At 61.4% G+C, this 13,500-nt stretch overlaps 3 protein-coding genes across 9 annotated transcripts; all 3 read left to right on the top strand.

Annotated features, from left to right (window-relative positions):
* The first annotated feature begins 148 nt into the window (after nt 1-148).
* On the top strand, nt 149-3,231 carry CABP2 (calcium binding protein 2). 3 transcript variants are annotated; one of them, XM_010710812.4, is made up of 8 exons: nt 162-286; nt 381-683; nt 756-911; nt 1,045-1,075; nt 2,324-2,458; nt 2,542-2,651; nt 2,729-2,876; nt 3,021-3,231. In XM_010710812.4, exons 2-8 carry the CDS (start codon nt 621-623, stop codon nt 3,044-3,046), a joined length of 669 nt encoding a protein of 222 aa, XP_010709114.1. In that variant the 5' UTR covers nt 162-286; nt 381-620; the 3' UTR covers nt 3,047-3,231. The 3 variants fall into 3 exon arrangements, with proteins under 3 accessions (XP_085082208.1, XP_010709114.1, XP_085082207.1); XM_085226082.1 differs by having other exon boundaries at nt 149-286; nt 528-911; XM_085226081.1 differs by lacking the exon at nt 162-286 and having other exon boundaries at nt 381-911.
* Nucleotides 3,232-3,335: 104 nt separating this feature from the next.
* On the top strand, nt 3,336-5,070 carry CDK2AP2 (cyclin dependent kinase 2 associated protein 2). Its single transcript, XM_085226088.1, has 4 exons — nt 3,336-3,631; nt 3,986-4,062; nt 4,165-4,297; nt 4,387-5,070. Exons 1-4 carry the CDS (start codon nt 3,562-3,564, stop codon nt 4,452-4,454), a joined length of 348 nt encoding a protein of 115 aa, XP_085082214.1. The 5' UTR covers nt 3,336-3,561; the 3' UTR covers nt 4,455-5,070.
* On the top strand, nt 4,907-13,316 carry PITPNM1 (phosphatidylinositol transfer protein membrane associated 1). Of its 5 annotated transcripts, none has more exons than XM_085225995.1 (23): nt 4,907-5,046; nt 5,928-6,142; nt 6,213-6,334; nt 7,179-7,400; nt 7,489-7,803; nt 8,006-8,101; nt 8,221-8,328; nt 8,436-8,497; nt 8,582-8,826; nt 8,965-9,154; nt 9,247-9,354; nt 9,433-9,563; nt 9,780-9,958; nt 10,230-10,400; nt 10,472-10,624; nt 10,744-10,892; nt 10,966-11,076; nt 11,235-11,351; nt 11,540-11,688; nt 11,799-11,948; nt 12,170-12,353; nt 12,427-12,555; nt 12,633-13,316. In XM_085225995.1, the coding sequence occupies exons 1-23, from the start codon at nt 4,993-4,995 to the stop codon at nt 12,882-12,884; spliced, it is 3,612 nt and encodes a 1,203-aa protein (XP_085082121.1). In that variant the 5' UTR covers nt 4,907-4,992; the 3' UTR covers nt 12,885-13,316. The 5 variants fall into 5 exon arrangements, with proteins under 5 accessions (XP_085082121.1, XP_085082123.1, XP_085082120.1 ...); XM_085225994.1 differs by having other exon boundaries at nt 4,929-5,070; XM_085225997.1 differs by lacking the exon at nt 6,213-6,334.
* The last annotated feature ends 184 nt before the right edge of the window (nt 13,317-13,500 follow it).

Below are 13,500 nucleotides of genomic sequence, written 5' to 3'. Positions count from 1 at the left end.
ATCCCGGCCGCCGGATCCGGTTTCCCCGCTGCAATCTCACCCCGGCACTGGGGGATCGGATTCGGAGCCTGGAGGGAGGGTAACGAGCTCTGAGCACCGGGCAGGAGCCGTCATGTTCCTGTTCATCCGCAGCCCCCAGCGCCGCGTTCCCGGAAGCCCTCTGCCCTCCCCTTGCCGAGTCTCCCCGGGGGTGAAACGGGGCCACCGCAACCCCCGGGGGCACCGGAGCGCTAGGGGGGGGCGGCGGAGCACCGAGGAGCCCCAGCTGCCCCCCACTTTCAGGCAGGTAATGAGGTTGGGTAGCTAACTGGGGGAATGGGGAGGACTTGAGGGGGTGACAGGGGTGAGGCAGTAACACCGTCCTCTCTCGAGGGGAACAGCTGGGCGGCTCCCCCACATCTGGAGCGGCATGGCCGAGCAGGGCATAATCCGGGGGATTATGTGTGTGTGTGCGGGCAGTGTGCAGCCCCCCCGCCTTGCCCTGCATATCCCGAGATATTCCATAAAAACCGTAAATCCCCACACAGCCTCTGTTACTATAAAAAAACCCCGTCCTGGCGCGGCCAGGCCAGAGCGGCGGCCCCCCAGGACTGCCAGGCGGCCCCCCGGGGGGACCGGTTATGCCTGGGCACCCCCTGGCCATGGGCAACTGCACCAAGACCCCCGAGAGAAAGCTCTCCAAGGTAAGGCCGAAGTGCAGGGGGGTGCTCAGGGGCTGTGCTGGGCTTCCTACTGCCCTCCGGCTCTGCCTGCAGGACGGGAAGCAGCGCTCTGGCCCCCCCGGTCCCCAGGATGGTGAGGAGCTGGCAGAGGCTGCGCAATCACCACCACTGCAGAGCTACTCAGTGCTGCATGGGCTTGTGGGGCCGGCGTGCATCTTCCTCCGGCAGAGCATTGCCATCACACAACTGGTATGTGAATGTTAAACCCCCGTGGGGTGCATCCCCGTCCTCTGGGATCACTGCCCTCACAGCTGCCCACTGATGTGGATTTGGGATGGCTGTGGGGAGGGAGCTGTCCTCCAGCCTGCATTCTTTTTGCCAGGACCGGGAGTTGCGGCCGGAGGAGATTGAAGGTGAAATGTGGGGATGTGTCCCTTGGGCTGGGTCCTTGTTGGGCCAGGGATGCTGCTCTGGTGTAGGGTCTCACCCATACCCATTCCTCTTGGTCCCCATCCTAGTTCCCATCTTGCCACCCATCCTATTTGATCCCTGTCTCTCCACATGTTCCCCTCAGTTTCCCCATCTTAGCACCTGTTCCCCTCACTTTCCATCCCTGTTTCTGTCTTTCTACCTGTTTATCTTGGTCCCCATCGCAGCACTTGTTTCTCTCAGTCCCCATCCTGGCCTCTATCTCACGACCCATTCCCCTTCATTCCAATCCCAGTCCCCGTCTCTCCAACACATTCCCTTCAGTCCCCATCTCACCACCCATTCCCCTCGGTCCGCGTCCCAATCCCTATCTCAGCACCTATTCCACTGGGTCCCCATCCCAGTCCCCATTGTGCCATTTATCCTGCTTGGTCCCTGTCTTGATACCCATTCCCCTTAATTCCTATCCCAGTCCACATCTTGCCACACATTTCTCTTTGTCCCCATCTCACCACCTGATTCTCTCAGTCCCCATCCCAGTCCCCATCTTGGCACCTCGTCTACTGTGTCCCCACCCTGGTCCCCATTGTGCCTTTTATTCTGCTGTATCCCCATCTTGCAACTTGTCTCATTCAATCTTCATCTCACCACCCTTTCTCCTTGTTCCCCATCCTGGTCCCCATCTCATGACCTCTTCTACTGGATCCCCATCTCAATCCCCATTTGCCACCCATCCCCTTGGTCCCCATCTTGACACTCGTTTCCTTGGGTCCCCATCCCAGTCTCCATCTCAGCACCCATTCCCCTTAGTCTTCATTCTGGTTCCCATTTCTCTGCCCACTCCCATCAATCCCCATCCCAGCCTTCCCCCTCTCAGCACCTGTTCCATTGGGTCCCCATCCCAGTTCCCATTGTGCCACCCATCCCACTCGGTCCCCTCTCGACACTCATTTCCTTGAGTCCCCATCCCAGTCTTCATCTCAGCACCTGTTTCACTGGCTCCCTATTCCAGTTCCCACGTTCTCAGTGTGCCAACTTTCCTGCTTGGTCCCCATCTTGGCACCCGTTCTCTGCAGTCCCCATGCTGGTCCCCGTCTCAGCACCTGTCCCTCTCAATCCCTGTCTGAGTGCCTATTCCCTTCATCCCCACCTCACCACTTGTCCTGCCCCCACCTGTGGGGTGCCCCCAGGGCTGTCCCTGGGTGTCATCAGTCTCTCCGCGCTGTCCCCAGAGCTGAAGCAAGCCTTCAAGGAGTTTGACAAGGACCGCGATGGCTATATCAGCTACAAGGACCTGGGCGAGTGCATGCGCACCATGGGCTACATGCCCACCGAGATGGAGCTCATTGAGCTGTCTCAGCAGATCAGTAGGTGCTGGGGCAGGGGGGGAGCCCCATACCCACATGGTGGCACCACCCCCGCTGACCTGCCTCCCCTCTTGGTCCCTCAGCAGGCGGCAAAGTGGATTTTGATGACTTTGTGGAGCTGATGGGCCCTAAGATGCTGGCGGAGACGGCGGACATGATCGGGATCAAGGAACTGCGTGACGCCTTCCGTGAGGTGAGGGGTGTGGACAGCAGGGCTGGGGGGACACAGCGCTGGGAGCACAGTGGTGATGCTGGATCCCCCCGGGGCAGTTCGACACCAATGGGGACGGGCAGATCAGCATGGCGGAGCTGCGGGAGGCCATGCGGAAGCTGCTGGGGCAGCAGCTCAACTACCGCGAAGTGGATGAGATCCTCAAGGATGTGGATCTCAATGGGGATGGCCTGGTGGACTTTGAAGGTAAGGGGGGCGAGGTGAAGGGGGGGAGACCCCCTCGATCCCGGCTTTATTTGGGGGGTGATGGTGTCAACGATGGGGGGGAGAGGGTGGTGGTGAACCCCCATTGCCACCTTTATTTGGGGTTAATGCTGTGGTTCTTTGCAGAGTTTGTGCGGATGATGTCGCGCTGAAGGGCCGGGAGCCGCCGCCGTGCCTTACCGGGAGGAGGAGGGGAGTAGGCCTCCCCGGGCCTGCGCTGCCCCTCCGGGGGGGGGGAGGGGAGCTCCGGTCGTGGCCCCGTGGGGTCGTAGGTTCGCAGCTTTGCCGGTTCCCAATGAAGCTCTGTGCCGTCGGGTGCCGTGTGCCCGTCAATTGAGTGCCGGGGGAGGCCTCAAGCCCTCGCGGCGGGGGGACGAGGGGGGGGAAATGGGGGAGCAGGACGCCGCGCGTATCCATGGTGACGAGAGAACGGCGCGCCGTGTTTGCGTACTGGCGGCGTGCGGGTCGTGACGTCATCGCCGCGCCCCACCGAGAGGGCAGGCCGGCTCCTTTAGGGCCGCCGACCAATCAGCGTCGCCGGACCGCGCGGCCCGGCCAATCAGCAGTTAAGAGGCGGGAGGAGGGCGCCCCGCTCGGCCGCTCGCTTCCGTCTTCCCCACACGGCGGCTGCCGCTCGGGACGGATTGCCGCTCGGAGCGGTGCGGGGATGTCCTACAAACCCATCGCGCCCGCCCCCAGCGCCAGCCCCGCCCCGGGGCCCGCCGCCACGGCCGCCGGTGAGAGGAGCCCCCGGGGGGCGGCGAACCGGGGATAGAGCGAGGGTGGGGGAAGAAGGGGACTTAAGGAGAGGCACGAGGCCTGGGGGGGGCGGCGGGGCCTGAGCAGAGGGTGGAGGAGAGGGACGGGGTCTGACGAGGGGACGCGGGGAGTCAGGGGCTGAGGGGAGGGAGGGAGGGAGGGAGGAGGGAGGGAGGGAGGAGACGGCGCCTGGGGGCGGCCTGAGCGGGGCGCAGGGCCTGAGGAGAGCCGGGCTTGAGAGGGTGACAGGGCCTGAGGAGGAGGAGGACAGGGCCCGGAGGAGGGCCGGACCCAGTCTGAAGGAGGGCCGGACCCGGTGTCGTTCCCCGCAGCTCCCAGCGTCCCCTCGCCGTCCGCCTTCCGCCCACTCTTCAACGACTTCGGGCCGCCCTCAATGGGCTATGTGCAGGTGAGGCCGTGGGGCAGGGGCAGACGACGAGAGGGCGGTGTGGGGCAACGCTGAGCCCCCCCCTCTCCTCCGCCTTCCCTCCCTCCGTGCCTCCCCTGTCAGGCCATGAAACCGCCCGGCGCTCCGGGCTCGCAGAGCACCTACAGCGACCTTCTCTCTGTCATCGAGGAGATGGGCAGGGAGATCCGGCCCACCTACGCCGGCAGCAAGAGCGCCATGGAGCGACTCAAGCGGGGTACAGAGCCGGGGGGTGGCCCTCTGTGTACCTCCCCTCCCCCCCAGCCCGGACCTCAGTGCCTTACTTCATGTCATCCCCCCCTTCAGGGATCATCCACGCGCGGGCGCTGGTGCGGGAGTGCTTGGCCGAGACAGAGCGCAACGCCCGCACGTGACAGCCGCCCCCCGCCCCCCCGAGCCCCGCCGGTGGCTCCCCCCGAGCGGGGCCACCCCCGGGGCTCTTCCCCTCCCAACCTTCCAGCTTTTATAAATAAAAGACGTGTTGCATCCCCCCCTTAAAGAAAATACTCCTTCCAAAAAAAAAGAATAACCCGAATTTCCCGAAATATACCGCTCCGTTTTAATTTCCCGGTCCGCCGCCCCCCCACCTCTGACGTCCCCTCTGATGTCACCACCCCCCCCCCCGCTGTACCACCTCCTGACGTCAGCGGGCGCCCCCCACGCCGTGACGTCACAAAACGTGGGGCAGGCTCAGAGCGGCGCAGGTTCGGAAGGGGCTGAGCGCAGCCGAAGGGAACCGAAAGGAGCCGAAGGGTTACGGAAAGAGCCGAAGGGAGACGAGCGCGCGGCGGAGCGGGCGGGGGGCGCGTTGCTATGGCAGCGGGGAGGGCCCGGCCGAAGCGGGCCGGGCCGGGGCCGGGTTAACGGCGGCGGGCCGCGGAGCCCCCTCGCCCTTCTCCCAGACCCGGCGCCATGCTGATCAAGGAGTACCACATCCTGCTGCCCATGAGCCTGGAGGAGTACCAGGTAGCGCAGCTCTACATGATCCAGGTGCGGCTGGGGCCTGAGCCGCGGCCCGAGGGGGTCGCGTAGGGCCTGGGGAGGGGGTCGTGTGGGGTTTGTGTGGAGCCGGGGACCGTGTGGAGCCTGGGGGGGGGGTGCAGGAGTGTGGGGCTGAGAGTGTAGGTCAGGGGATTCGAGGCTGAGGGATATGGGGGATGGTGTGGAGCTTGGGGGTTGGCGATGGTCTGGGGGACTGTTTGGGGTCTGGAGGTGTCTTATGGAGTCTCGGGGAGTGCAGGAGGATGAGGCTGAAAGAGGGTGAGGGCTGAGGGTTGTGGGGGTCTTGGGGGGGGGGGGAGGGCGGGGGATTGTATGGAGTCCTGTGAACTACGGGAATATGTGGCTGAGAGTGGGGGTCAGGGGATTCAGAGCTGGAGGGACTGTTTGTGGATAATATGGAGTTTGGGGTTTGTATGGGGTCCTGGGAGTTGAGTGGGATCTGGGAGAGTAGGGGAGTAAGGGCTGAAGGGTAGGGGAGAATGCAGGGGTGTGGGGCTGAGGGTGGGGGTCAGCATGTTGTGGGGTTCGATAGGGATATGAGGGCAGTGCGGAGCCTGCAGGGTGCAGGAATGTGGGGCTGGGGATTGGGGTGTGAGGAGAGTGTGGGCTTGGGGGCTTGGGCTATGGAGTTGTTGTGGAAATGGAGTGTGGAGGCATGGGGCTGAGCCTGTTTCTCACTGTGCAGACTGAAGTGGGGCTCTTGGGAATAGCTATGAGGCTCAGGTGGGGGTGCAGGGATTTGGGGCTGAGGAAGGGGCTGCAGGGAGGGTGGGGTGGGGGTGACCTGGAGCTGGCAAGGTGACAGGATTTGGGGTGCCGGGGCTCAGCCCATCCTCACCCTGCAGAAGAAAAGCCGGGAGGAATCAAGTGGAGAGGGCAGCGGGGTGGAGATCCTGGCCAACCGCCCCTACAGCGATGGCCCCGGTGGCAGCGGGCAGTATACCCATAAGATCTACCATGTGGGCTCCCACATCCCCAGCTGGTTTCGGGCCCTGCTGCCCAAAGCTGCGCTGCAGGTGGAGGAGGAGTCCTGGAATGCATACCCGTACACCCGGACCAGGTGGGACTCTATGGGAGTGTAGGTTGGGAGCTGCCCACTGGGCTCAGCCTAATCTCCGTGCTTCCTGTAGGTACACCTGTCCCTTTGTGGAGAAGTTCTCTATCGAAATTGAGACGTACTATCGGCCAGATGCTGGCCAGCAGACCAATATCTTCAACCTGAGCGCTGCTGAGAAGAGGCAGAGGATCTTGGGTGTGTGCAGCAGGGGCATGAGGCAGGATCCGGGGCTTTCTCTGCTGACCTTGTGCTTTAGGGACAGGTTAAGTTATCCTGTAGGGGAAAGTGCCCATACCATGAGCTCCCTGCCCAGTCCTGTGGATCAGCTGGAAACAGGGAGCTAGGGAATTGTGTCCCCATTTTGTCTTCTGCTTCTTCTGTCCCCCAGGGCTTTCCGCAGTGTAGTTCCCTGTTCCCAGCCACCCTGTGCTGGGTGCCTGGGGCAGACTGTTCCCCCCAGGGACGTGTTTGTCCCCCGTTGCTGCCTGTTCCCATTCCTGGCAGTGTCGACATGGTTGTTTTGGGCGCTGGAGCGCAGCGCGTCATGCTCTACTCCTAAAATGGAGGCCTAAAATAGGCACTCGGAGGAAATGATTCATCTGACCTATTTCTTTCATTGGCTCTCACAGCATTGGGGATGTCCGGCTGGGACGCTGGTGGCACAGCCAAGGCAGGGGACAAATTTTGTCCCAATCACCATCACCAGCAGGCAGTAAGCAGAGTTCCGAGCTGCCTTGTTTGGCCTTGTCCTCGGCACACCCCCCCGTGCCCCTGGGGTCACCGCTGCCGTTCTCCAGCTGCCAAATCCCCACACTAATGCGCCTATGTGTGTCAGCCCAGCTCTTAGCCTGGCCACCCCCGCTCCTGCCTCCACCTCTTGCTGCTGCTTCTTGAGGCAGCAGATCTGGCCCCAGTGTGAGGACAGTCCCCAGAGGCTCAAGTGGACAGAGGGGTGTCCATCTTTGAGCACACAGTGTGTGGAAATTATTCGCAAAGTGCTGCCAGCCTTATTCCTCACCCTTTTTTTCTTCTACCCCAGACACCATCGACATTGTGCGTGACCCTATATCCCCTGGAGAGTATAAACCCGAGGAGGACCCCAAACTCTACCGCTCAGCCAAGACCGGCCGGGGCCCGCTGGGGGATAACTGGCTGGAGGCAGCCAGCAGTGGGCCGCTGATGTGTGCCTACAAGCTGTGCAAGGTGGAGTTCCGCTACTGGGGGATGCAATCCAAGATTGAGCAGTTCATCCACGATGTTGGTGAGCGTGGGGTGATGGCAGTGAGCCCAAGTCCTGTGGTGACTGTGGGTTTTTGGGGGCCGTGCCTTACTCACTCTCCCTGCTTCAGGCTTGCGCAAAGTGATGCTGCGTGCCCACCGACAGGCTTGGTGCTGGCAAGATGAGTGGACTGATCTGACCATGGAGGACATCCGGCAGCTGGAGGAGGAGACGGCACGGATGCTGGCACAGAAAATGGCCAAGTGTGGTGAGGCTGAGGAGCCCTCCACTGCTGGGCCCAGCCCTGAGGGGCGGCTAGAGCCAGGAGGTGCCAGCGGGCAGGAGGGTACTGAGGCTCAGGGGACTGCCGACGTCTCCCCTGATGATAGCTTTGCCAAGCAGTGGTCCACATCTTCGCGTTCTTCCTACTCTTCTCAGCACGGAGGTGAGAATGGGAGGAATGCAGGATCCCTGGGTCCTGTGGCTGCTGCTGTTCTCTGGCAGAGATGCATCAGGATTCTTCTTTCCCACCCCAGAGGGTGGCTTTGGATGTTCCAAAGCTCTGGGTAGCTCTGGGTGCATGAGCAGCACTGTTGGGCACGAGTAGGAGCTCGCTGCCTTCAGTGCTGACCCTGTGCTTCTGGCAGGTGGTGTGTCTCCTCAGAGCCTGTCTGAGTGGCGGATGCAGAACATTGCCCGTGATTCTGAAAACAGCTCTGAGGAGGAGTTCTTTGATGCCCACGGTATGGCAGAACAGCCTCGCAGCAAAGCAACGTGCTAGATTTGCCCTGTTGGGTTTCAGTGGGGCACAGGGGTATGGACTGTGCTTGGCTCACCCATGGCCCCCTCCCTGCCATCATAGAGGATCTGTCTGACAGTGATGAGGTCTTTGCCAAGGAGATGACCAAGTGGAGCTCCAATGACTTCTTGGACACGCTGGAGCGGCCAGCAGAGCTGGATGAGAATCTGGGTGAGCAGGATGTGTTCAGCCTACCCAAGCCCAGCGTGGGCATCCCAGGATGGGGCTGACCCCTGCGTGGACACCCCAGCTTGCTCACCATTGATGTGTGCTTGCAGGGGAGGGACACAGCACCTCCAGGACAGATGGCAAAGAACAGCCAGCATCCAGCTTCTCTGAGGTGTGTGAACTGATCACCTCATCCCTTGTAGCCCCCAGCTGGGTCCCTGGCATGGGTGCAGACAGGAGTGCTCTCCTCCTGCAGGGCAGCTCGGCCGAGAGCACGGTACAGGCGTGCCGGATCCACGTGCTCTTCCTCATACTCCACAGTGGCAACATCCTGGACCAGGGAGGGGGAGAACTGGGCTCCAAGCAGGCAGATGTGCAGACATTGGCTGCCACCTTCGATGCTGTCACCCGTGTCCACTTCCCTGAGGCACTGGGACATGTGGCATTGCGCCTGGTGCCCTGCCCGCCCATCTGTGCTGCTGCCTATGCATTGGTCTCCAAGTGAGGATGGAGAGAGAGGGCTGTCCCCACCCAAGCCACCCCCAGGAGGGAGGTGGTGGGCTCACAGAGAAGTGAGCATCGCGGGATGGATTAGGGACATGGGGCAGCCCTACTGACCCATCCTCATGTCTCCCCCAGGCTCAGCCCTTACAGCCATGACCGGGACAGCCTGTCCAGCAGTCAGGACCACATCCCACTGGCGGCCCTCCCACTGCTGGCCACCTCCTCGGGGAGCTACCAGCATGCTGTGGGCAACGTCATCACCCGTGCCAACCAGGCTTATGCTGCCTTCCTGCACTCTGCTGAAGGCACCGGCTTCTGTGGCCAGGTGAGAGGGGGTATGGGGGCTTAGGGGAGGCTTTGCCTTGGATTCTGGCTGGGGCTTGGCTCCCACTGGGATGATTTTTGTGCTGTCTGCAGGTAGTGCTGCTTGGGGACTGTGTGGGAGGCATCCTGGGCTTTGATGCACTGTGCCAAAGCCGGGCAGGTGCTGGAGGCAGCCGGAGCAGCAGCCGCCGTGGCAGCCTGGTGGGTGCTTCTTTTTTAAAACTGCCAACCAGCTTGGCAGCATCTAGCTGCTCACTGATTCTTCTTGTCCACCCACAGAGCACAGAGCCCATTTCCCCTGAACTGTGCAGCACCCGGGACCCACTGGCTGACGGGGCAGACACAGCAATGGGGTTGGGCCAGTCCAGCCCCGAGCCAGGGGACAGCCAGCATCCAGGTTCCTCGTGCAGGTGAGAGCAAGGAGCCTGTGGGAGTGCCAGCACTCTCCATACAAACTTTGTGCTTTATGTGAACGATTAATTCCCCATCTGTGCCTGGAGGAAGCATTGCACAGGTGCAGCAGTGCTGTGCTGGGGCTCCCCTGCTCCCAGCAGCTCCTCTGAGCTAAATGGGCTGCAGTGGGCGCAGCACTGCCATTCCTGTGCCCACTGGCTCTGCTCTTGCAGCCCACAGCCTGGCGATGCCACACTGGAGGCAGAGGCACCACGGAACAGTGCTGCAGCACAGGATGGGGCAGAGAGCACCAGCACCCACCTTGACTTTAAGGTATCCGGCTTCTTCCTCTTCGGCTCCCCGCTGGGGCTGGTGCTCGCGCTGCGCAAGACCGTCATGCCTGCTCTAGATGGTGAGGAGCCCCGCCGGCTGCGGTGCAAGCCCCCACACCTCCCTGTGGGGCTCAAGCCCTTGTCCTCCCCAAACAGCTCTGCTTGGGTTTTTCATACCGTGGCTGTACATATCTCAGTTTTGGCGCATGCCTTGAGCATCCCCTCTGTGCCACTGGTCTCCTGGCTTTGTCTCCTCATCCTCTCCTCCTGCTGGGTCCTGCTTTCAACTCCCTGTGCCCTCAGCCTTCCTGACTGCACGTCGCCCTGCCCTGACCCCTTTCTTTGCCCCAGTGGCCCAGCTGCATCCTGCCTGTGAGCAGATCTACAACCTCTTCCATGCCGCTGACCCCTGCGCCTCTCGCCTGGAGCCCCTCCTGGCCAAAGCCTTCCATGCTGTGCCACCGCTCAGCGTGCCCCGCTACCAGAAGTACCCACTGGGCGACGGCACGTCCTCCCTGCTGGGTGAGTGGTCTTGGGGGCTGGCATCCCCACAGTGCGGGCCTATGGATGGCCTGACTCAATGCTGTCTGCAGCGGAGGCCCTGCAGATGCACTCTGCCCTCTTCCTGCCTGAGGTGGACCTGGCTGCTCCCCCCACTCCCACCAGCAGCTTTGGGGGGGGCTTCTGGAGGGGAAGCGAGCCGGGAGATCCCCTTACACCTGCCAGCACCAGCGAAGTCGTCAAGAGTGAGTGCCATCACCAGCATCCATAGGCACTAGAGGGACTAGAGTGGCTTGAGCCCCTGAAATGGGGCCAGGCTGAGGGGTAAGGCTCAGGGATGGACTAATTGGAGCTCTCTGCACAGTCCTGGAGCGCTGGTGGGGTCTGAAGCGCATCGACTACTCACTGTACTGCCCTGATGCGCTGACTGCCTTCCCCACCATCACCTTGCCTCACCTCTTCCATGCCAGCTACTGGGAGTCCTCCGATGTGGTGGCCTTCATCCTGCGCCAGGTAGGGCACACGTGGCAGGGTGGGCAGTGCACTCAGCCAGTGCAGGCTGAGCCGTGCAGTGTCCCCTGGCTAGGTGATGGAGAAGGAGGGCCCGCAGCCAGCTGAGAGTGAGGAGACCTCCATCTACAGCCCCGCGTTCCCCCGGGAGAAGTGGCAGCGCAAGCGCACCCAAGTGAAGATCCGGGTATGGGTACCCTAGGGCTGCATCAGGCTCGAGCTGTCCCCGGGCACTGTGGGGTGATACAGCCAGGAGGGTTTGCTCCCATCCTGGTAGACTCCACATGCTGCTTCTGGGGGCTCTTCTGGTTGCCATGTACTGCTGAGCTGTGTGTGTCCCTGCAGAACGTGACAGCCAACCACCGGGCCAGCGATGTCATCATTTGTGAGGGCAAAGCGCAGGTCCTCAGTGGGCGCTTCATGTATGGCCCCCTGGATGTGGTGACATTGACGGGAGAGAAGGTACTGTGTGGGGACATTCCTGGGGCCCTGGTGAATGGCAGGGACACCCAGGAGGGAACAGTGTTGAAGTTCACTACGCCTAAACGGAAGGGCTGTAGGGACCAGGACTCCAGAGGACCTTGTGGGATGGTGGGAGAGGATAGTGATGGTTTTCAGACTGGGACTATGGTATTTTTGCCTTTACTCAGGTGGACATCTACATCATGACACAGCCACTGTCAGGGAAGTGGCTGTACTATGGCACGGAGGTGACGAGTGGCAGTGGACGCCTAACCTTCACCATCCCTCAGGACAAGGCCCTGGCCATTGGCATCTACCCTGTGCGCATGGTGGTCAGGTGAGATTTTGACCGTTTGCTTCTAGTGGGGTTACCTCAGCCACCTCCCCTCCTGTGGGCTGAGGGAGGTGACAGAGCCAATACTGAGCCTTGCTTCTGTTCCATCCCAGGGGTGACCACAGCTACGCAGAAGCATACCTGACAGTGGTGGCCCGGGGCACTGAGTCAGTGGTGTTCAGCATTGATGGTTCCTTCACTGCCAGCGTCTCCATCATGGGTAGTGATCCCAAAGTGCGGGCGGGAGCTGTTGATGTTGTACGGTAAGTGCTCTTCTTACAAGGACAACCAGCTTTGTGCAGTGACAACCCCATGGGAACACCAGATCCATCCCACGGTGTCCTGCTGTGACATGACACAGCTTGGTCTGCAGACCAAAGTTTTGGAACCTGCTCAGTTAGCTGGGAGGTGCTTGGTGGTTTCCAACCCACTTTTCATATGGACCCCGGTAACAGTATGTGTCATATGTGCCCTGGTGTACCAGGCACTGGCAGGACTCGGGTTACATGATCATCTACGTGACGGGGCGCCCTGACATGCAGAAGCACCGTGTGGTGGCCTGGCTCTCCCAGCACAACTTCCCCCATGGTGCTGTCTCCTTCTGCGATGGACTCACCCACGACCCCCTCCGCCAGAAAGCAGCCTTCTTGCAGAGCCTGCGCTCCGAGGTGGGGCTGAGATGCTGACCCTAGGGTGTTGGGGAGGTTCTGTTCCCACCCTCATGCTTCTCTCCTTGTGCAGGCAGAGATAGCCATCGTTGCTGGCTATGGCTCCACCAAGGACGTCTCCGTCTACAGCTCCCTCGGGCTGGCACCGGCACACATCTACATCGTGGGACGTGCTGTCAAGAAGTTCCACAACCAGTGCCAGGTAGGGCAACAGGGCTGAGGCTGCTGGAAGGGTGCCATGCCCTCACTGGGGTCTCACGCTGTCTCTGCATTTCTCAGTTCCTGTCCGAGGGCTACGTGGCCCACCTGGCCCAGCTGGAGGCTGCTGCCCTAGTGCACTCACCAAAAGGACCCCCTCGGCCTGTGCTGGGCAAAGGCACCTACGGCTGCCCGGCGCCTGTTGATTTCCTCCGCAAGCAGAGCCAGCTCCTGCGCTCACGGGGCTCCAGCCAGGCAGAGCGGGACGGGGGCTCCCTGCCTGCCCGTGGCAAGCCCCGCAGTGTCAGCCTCAAGCTGGAGGGTGAGGAGTGAACCCCTGCCATTTTGCCCACTCCTGGACACTGCCTTCATTTTCCAATGTGGAGCTGAAAATGAGGAAGGTGTTGCACTCTGAAACTGCAGGGCACAGCCACACTGCTCTGAGCAACCCTAGGGGGTGGAATGACCCCCTCTGGGCTGAGCCCCCCTGGGTCCTGCCTGCTGCCCCCCAGCTCTGCCTCTACCCTGCTGCCCCAGTACCTGCTGGCAGTGCCCTGCAGGGTTTGCCACCCAGCCAGCTCTGGGGTTTGGGGTGCTGTCCTCAGGCTCCTCTTCACCCTTCTCTGCCCCAGCTGTAAGTAGTGGTGGGGCAGGCACAGATCCTCCTCCCTGCACCCTTGTATTTATTTCTGTTCAGTGTTGTGGGAGCAAGGGAAGGGCTGAGATTAAAAAAAAAAAAAAAAAAAAAAAAAAAAAAAAAAGAAATGTGTTTTCTGTTCTGTTTGTTTCATTGTGAAATAAAGCGATGCCAAGCAGAGCTGATGGGGCTGCCTGTCTGCTCTGTACCCCCACAGCCTCAGGGTGATGCTGGTCCAGGGCCCCACAGGTGTCACGGGGGGTGGTAGCACCCAACTGCTCTTATTTGCCCTTCAGTTTCACTTGGTTATCT

This window comes from Meleagris gallopavo, chromosome 5, assembly GCF_905368555.1.
Source record: "Meleagris gallopavo chromosome 5, MGAL_WU_HG_1.1, whole genome shotgun sequence".
Taxonomy (NCBI): Eukaryota; Metazoa; Chordata; class Aves; order Galliformes; family Phasianidae; genus Meleagris; species Meleagris gallopavo.
Note: the sequence above shows the minus strand (reverse complement) of the source record. Positions and strands in the feature narration are given on the sequence as shown.